The following is a 6,667-nucleotide window of genomic DNA, read 5'->3' on the forward strand; positions in this document are numbered from 1 at the left end:
CTATGGGTGTATGTCTCTGATTTTTGGGAGTATTTTTTATCTATTGACAGCATCTCTTTTTCATTGCAGTAAAAATGGCAAGCAAAAATCAAGGTGGAAAAAAAATACAATGTAAGCACAAATATATATCTTAGAACAAGTCAATTTTTTCTAATACAAATATATCTTATTCTAATGACTCTAATTTTGCTTTGTTTACAGCAAACAAAAGACTTGAAGTGTGCAACCCATTTGTTGAGTGAAAAATTTGAAAATATGAGCGAGGAAAAGAAAGTAATTGTTCGGGATTTAGGTTTTGGTGGACTAATGCACATCCCGCCAATAATGGTGCATCAAAAACTATTAAAGAAGTTGGCTAACTCCTTTAAATTGGGGAAAAACACACTCGAAACCAGCTACGGTTCGTTTAGAGTTAAAACCAGCACAATAGGGGCTGCGCTTGGCCTCAATGCATCAGGTAACTCATTACAGAAAACCTCTATACTTCCATTCTTCGTAATATCTTATTCTTCTATCATATAATCAAGAAACAAACATAGGTGCATATGAGTGATATTGGGGTGTATATGAGTGATGTTTGGGTGTATTTTAAGTGATTTTTTCAGTGTAAGTTGTTTTCTTTTTTGTAGGAGATCTATTTCCTCAGAAAGTCAGTTATAAGGAACTTTCTGAAGAGAACAAACATATTTTTAGAAGATTCCAAGGGAAGACTTTAAAAAATCTGACGGATGAGATGATGAGTATTGGTGTTGGAAATGAACAGGATCTCCTGATGTTCAAGAGGATTTTCATCCTCTATATACAGATGGCATTCCTGTTGCCAACAACAATAAATAAAATCTCTTCTGTGCACCTAGGTCCAATTTTTAAGATGGACAAAATAAAGGAGGGCAACTGGGACCCCATGTGCTGAATTTCATCATCAAGGGCATAACTAATTATAATCTGAAAAAGAAAAAATCAATCGATGGCTGCCTGTTTGCCTTGATGATAGTCTATTTTCATTTGTCAAAAAATAAAGACAAGAAAGGAGAAGAAAGACCTGCACAACCCTGGATTGCCAACTGGAATAGAGAGCAGTTGGTTGAAAGGATGAGAGCAGAAATGGTTGAACATATGGTAAGTGAACAGAATACTTTGGGTGTATTTTATTTACGTGGATGCTGTTAACTAACATTTTTACTGTTTCAGGGAATCGTAAAGATCGTAGAAATAAAGGAGAAATCGAAACAAATAAAGGAAAAAGAAAAAAACAAAAAAACAAAAAAACAAAAAAAAAAGAAGGCAAGTTCATCATCATCTGAGAGTGATACATTTGAAACTGAAGTCTATTCTTCCTCTTAGTCTGAGACTGAAGAAGACTCGGAGGAACCAAAAAGGAAACAACCCACCCGAACAGCCAAAAAGTAAGTAACATACTTGGGTGTATTTTGTCACTTTTAGGGTGTATTATGTCACTTTTAGGGTGTTTTTTACTAATGATTATTTTCTTTGCAGAATGGGATCCAAAAAAAGGAAGTAGATTCAGGAGGATTCCAATTCAAAAACTGAATCGAATGATGAGTAAGATTCTGAAATTATCATTGCTTTCTTTTCCATTTATTTTCAAAATTTCATGTATTAACACACTGTTTCTCATTAACTTTTAGAAGTGAAGAATCATCACCAATAAAAAAATAAAAAACAAAAAAAAATTTCAGACTACAGCCAAAAAGTAAGCACTGCTTTGGATAGTATTTTATGATCAATTTTATTTTGTTTTTCTGATTCACTGTTTTTTTTTCAGGACGCAATCCAAAAAGGGAAAGCTCATTGTAGAGGATTCGTCTCCTAAACAAACTCAATCCTATGATGGGTAAGATACTTTGTAAAGCTATATTACCGTTTATCATCAAAATTATATTTGTTAACATGTTCTTAAGAGAATTCTTAAGGGAATCAAAAAAGAAGAAAACCAATGAAAAAGCTGTTGCACAGAGGTTTGTTATATTTGGGTGTATAGTATGCATTCTAAGGTGTTTTTGGTTGCTGATAATTGTTTTTGGTTTTCCAGGAAGAAGGGAGCTCCGCTGCCATCGACAAAAGGTCACTATGAGTCGTCCGAAAAGTAAGAACCTTTATTTGATAAAATCTTGTTATCCTGATTTAACCGTATAGTAATTTTACTGAATGATATCTATTCTATGTTTAGAATACCGGAGGTAAACTTAGGAAGTGAGAATGATCCTTTATCTCAAGGACACACAGATCAAAGCAGCATAAACAAACCGGCGGATAGCATATAATTTTTCTTTCTAATACCGGTTGCTTTTATCTTTTATTACCTTCTGCTTTTAATTCTGTATATATTTTTTTTAGAAAAAAATCCCTTTAATGTTTTATTCAAGAAAAAAAAGGCAGGAAAAAAAAGCAAAAACTGTAACTACATAAGTTCTCAAAAAACAAAGCCTCTGTTTCTTTTGAATGCTTCAGGTGTATTTTGACTTTTTTTGGGTGTATTTCAGGTAGAGCCTGGTAGAAGAGTCAACCAATGACCCAGCTGAACAGAACATGATGGTTGTGAGGGTAGAGACACAGTCACAAACTGAAGCGCTTTCAATGTGAGTTTTACAAGTAAATTTCAACATTATAACCATGAAATTCACAGGCTTTCTTAAATTTTTATTTTTGTCTTGTTTAGAGTTTCGATTCAAGTTTATCTCCCTCTGTCCCAGACAACCCCTGTGCCAGAAATTGAACCAACCCCTGCAAAGTCTCCAAGTGAGAAAATTAGTGAAGAAAGAACAAAAATGTAAGGAATAATATTGGGGTGTATTTGGCTATTGTTTGGGTGTGTATTGTCCTTGTTGGGGTGTATATTTTACTTACTTGGGTGTATATCTTCACATAAAATCTGTAACTATTTTTTTTATAATATGATTCATTTTATCTAACCCTGCAGCACTCCAGAACCCCCAAAACCTGATGAAAGCACACCCACAGTTCCACCAGCTCCATCCAAAATGTAAGTCCAGCAGAGTAAGATTTGGTTTTCAATATCATTCGTCTATTCTTATTCATATAGTACGTTATATGTCATCATGCAGTAATCCAGCCCCAGAAGACGTTGCTGCACTGATGATGATGTCACGGACAGCATCCTACATTCCTAAAGAAGGTCTGATGCCATCATTCAGCCTTGGCTTGACTGATTCAAGCCAAGAAGAAGCAGCAACACAAGAGGGGGAGAGCGCAAAAACTCCTAAAATGCCAAAGCTAATCGAACAATTAGGGGAGCTGGTGGAAAAAATTACAAGCAGTGAGGTGAAAACAGAAGGTAAAAGTCAACAGATTCAAAAGCAGAGTGGCGAAGAAAGTTTTGAAAAGTTTGAAACTCCTCTGAAGAGCAACGAGATCTCGGCTGAAATGAAAGAAAAATGTTACGTCTGGGCCACACGTGTGAAGACATATGGTGATGGAAACACTAATGAGTATGACCCAGTTTGCACCCTCAAAGCCCAAGATCAATTCATTTTGTCAAAAATCCACTTTGCATCTCTGAAAGCTGATACACATGTAGAAGCTGAGGTAATATTAGAATAACATTAATGATTTTATCATGAAATGTAACTGCAATTCATGTAAATTGATTTGGATTTTTTTTCTAGATTGTCACTGCCATCTGCCTGATCCTAAACCAAGAAAATATTAAAAGATTTCAAGAAGAAATATACTGTCTCCCCCCAGATATTGTGGTAAGGTGTACTTCAATTCAACCTTGGGTCTATTTTCTGTATTCATTTGGGTGTATTTTCTGTATTTATTTGGGTGTATTAAATATTTCATTTGGTGTTTCACAATTGTTGCAGAACATGGCAATTGAAAATCATCCAAATGGGAAATTCTTACAGCCTAAAACCAAAAAACCATTCAAGGTGGAAGACTACCTAATGTTTAAACCCTTCTTGGACCTCAAAAAAGTAGCATCACATCCATATGTAAGTTTTCGTTTCTAAAACTTCTTATCACCATTCTTTACTTATGTGCCAAATAAACTAAAACATTGTTTAATGTGGACATGCTTCAGATTTTTGCACCTGTTTGCTATTCAAACCATTGGTGGTTATAGGTGGCTGATGCAAGAAAGAGAAAATTTTATATACTCAACCCATATCACAAGACATGTCCCTCCGATGCCAGAATGAACCTAAATAAATTCATTATAAGTTGTTTCTGTATTTTGTATTTTAATATTTGGGTGTATTACTGTTCAATATAAGGTGTAAGTTTGTGCTCATTTGGGTGTATTTTTTATTAAATTTATTCATATATTACTGATTTGTTTTGTGTTTTAAGGGATATGTAATGTCAAGAATGAGAGTATATGCTGGGGGCACCTCTGAAGAGAAAGGATCAGGAAATTGAACCACCATATATTAACATCTCAGGCCAAAAGATAAGGTATAAATCTTTCACTCTAAAAATTAATCTTTCCTATATGTAATTTGCTAATTTATTTCTTGTTTTTCTGCTATGACTGTGCTATTTATGTAATGAAGTGGCTTGAAATAATTCATCTCGAAAACGTTAAAAGAGGGAAGTATGAGTGGGAAAATTGGACCCAGGTAATTATGTTTAAAACTATATAACTCTGTATTACTTTACTAAATTAACATGGTTGATTAAAAAGAATATTCTTTTAAACTGTAGGACGAGGTGGACCACTATAGAGTAGAATATGCTTTTCGGATTCTATTCCATGGAATCAAAGCTTTGGGGGAAGTAATGCAATAAGACTGTCCAAGCCATCCTCATTGTTATTGAATCCATATTGTCAGATAGATTCTAATGATATTGACAATGATTAATCTAACTGTTATGTAGTCTTGTAACAATTTGAACACATGCTGTAAAATTTTGCCAATATAATCCATTTTTATTATAAAATTTTTTTCATAATTAAACTGTCTCTGCTGTATTCAAAAGGTCAGAATTACAGGTGCTAAAATATGAAGGAAAACATCAAACCAGGAAATTTTACACCCAAAACATGAAATTTTACACACAAGGAAAGTTGAATATACACCCAAACTTTTATCCCCTGATGCTTTATCCCTAAAACCCTAAACCCTAAACCTTAACCCCCTAAAACCCTAAACCCTAAACACTAAACCACCCAACCTACTATACACCCAAAACATGGAATTTTACACCCCAACAATTTCAATATACACCCAAACTTCTATCCCCTGATGCTGGATTCCTAAACCCCTAAACCCTAAACTCTTAAACCCGTAAACCCTAAGACCCTAAACCCTAAACCATAAAAACTAAACAAAACAATAATTTATAACATAAACAGCAGCATCTGAAATATATAAATGTAAAATGTCAAACACAAAAAAATTCAGAAATATACCCAAAAAAACTGAGCTTTAAACCCATATTTTGTAACTATACATCCAAAAAATTATCCCCTGTTGCTGGTTTCCTGAACTGATAATTCATAACATGTCCTTGATATTGGCTGAAATTTGGACGCACCACTGATGCAGCATCAAAGAAGTTTAACTGGAAATAATAAACTCACATATTAGCAAAACCATTAATAAGAAAGTTAAACTCAATCACCACATATTTAAAGAACATCACTTTTACCTCGTTTAAAGCTTTCATTTTCTTCTTTTTTGAGGCTTTGCAATCTGTTTGTCCAACTTTGAACCTAGCCTATTTTTTGGACGTCCTCTTGTTCGAACCCTTGGAGGGCTTTGAAGCTCGTTAACGGATTCCAAGTTGGCATCTTCGTGAGATAACGAACATGTCCCTTCCTTTTGGCTTTCAGTTCTTCCATCTCAACCATGACGTTATCGTACGCACGGTGCAAAATGACAGTCAGCTCCTCCGATTCTGATGTAAATTCGCAAATATTTTGCGAACAAAACACCAATTCGTCAAACCTCTTGCTTCTTGGCTCCAACAGTGGCTCGTCGTGGCTGCTCTTGATGTGTGTGTGTCGCCTCTTTATCTTTTTGCTCCATCGTTCCAATATATATCTCGGTGACACTTGGGTTACTCGTTCAAAGCTTAACACGCTTAGTGCGTGACAGCACAATATGCCTCTTGACTCAAATAATAAGCATTGGCATTTCACTTGGGCTGCTACTGAGTCGTAAGTAACTACAAACTTGTTGAATATTGAGCTGAAAACTTGTTCTCTAACTTCATATACTGAATAGCCTAGAGCGGAGTTGGTTAATCTTGTGATGCGATTCGTCTTTCCTCTGAATTGTGCTTGGACTTTCCTAAATTTTTGGTGAGTGTACACATGTTGAAACTGAGCTTCAATGGAGAATTTTATTGCACACGGTATAACCGTATGAAAATCTGTAGCATCTGATTCTCTCTCTGCTTGCTCGCTACTTCCGAGGCAATTATCATATTGTTTGACAAATTGGATAAGTGAGCTGTTCCATGTAATGAACTTGTTAAAAAATGAATGCATGCTCTCGCTCCTTTGTGTGCTTTTCATCCCTACCCAGAAGTGGTGATCTAGATAAATTGAAACCCTTATATGACGGTCTTCGTAAAGATCTGCAGAATACACCAAAACCAGAATATATTACACCCAAAAAATATGCAATTTACACCTCTGCTGCAGATTTTTAACAACATTACCTGAAAGCTACTT

At 35.0% G+C, this 6,667-nt stretch overlaps 1 protein-coding gene across 1 annotated transcript; it reads left to right on the top strand.

Moving 5' to 3' along the window:
* The first annotated feature begins 255 nt into the window (after positions 1-255).
* LOC148578720 (uncharacterized) lies at positions 256-4,404 on the top strand. Its single transcript, XM_088503165.1, has 13 exons — positions 256-457; positions 1,022-1,119; positions 1,345-1,406; positions 1,787-1,855; positions 2,054-2,107; positions 2,192-2,201; positions 2,509-2,600; positions 2,681-2,791; positions 2,942-3,004; positions 3,087-3,567; positions 3,648-3,761; positions 3,849-3,977; positions 4,336-4,404. Exons 1-13 carry the CDS (start codon positions 256-258, stop codon positions 4,402-4,404), a joined length of 1,554 nt encoding a protein of 517 aa, XP_088359291.1.
* Positions 4,405-6,667: the final 2,263 nt, after the last annotated feature.

This window comes from Arachis ipaensis, chromosome B1, assembly GCF_059453495.1.
Source record: "Arachis ipaensis isolate K30076 ecotype BB chromosome B1, ASM5945349v1, whole genome shotgun sequence".
NCBI classification, from domain to species: domain Eukaryota; kingdom Viridiplantae; phylum Streptophyta; class Magnoliopsida; order Fabales; family Fabaceae; genus Arachis; species Arachis ipaensis.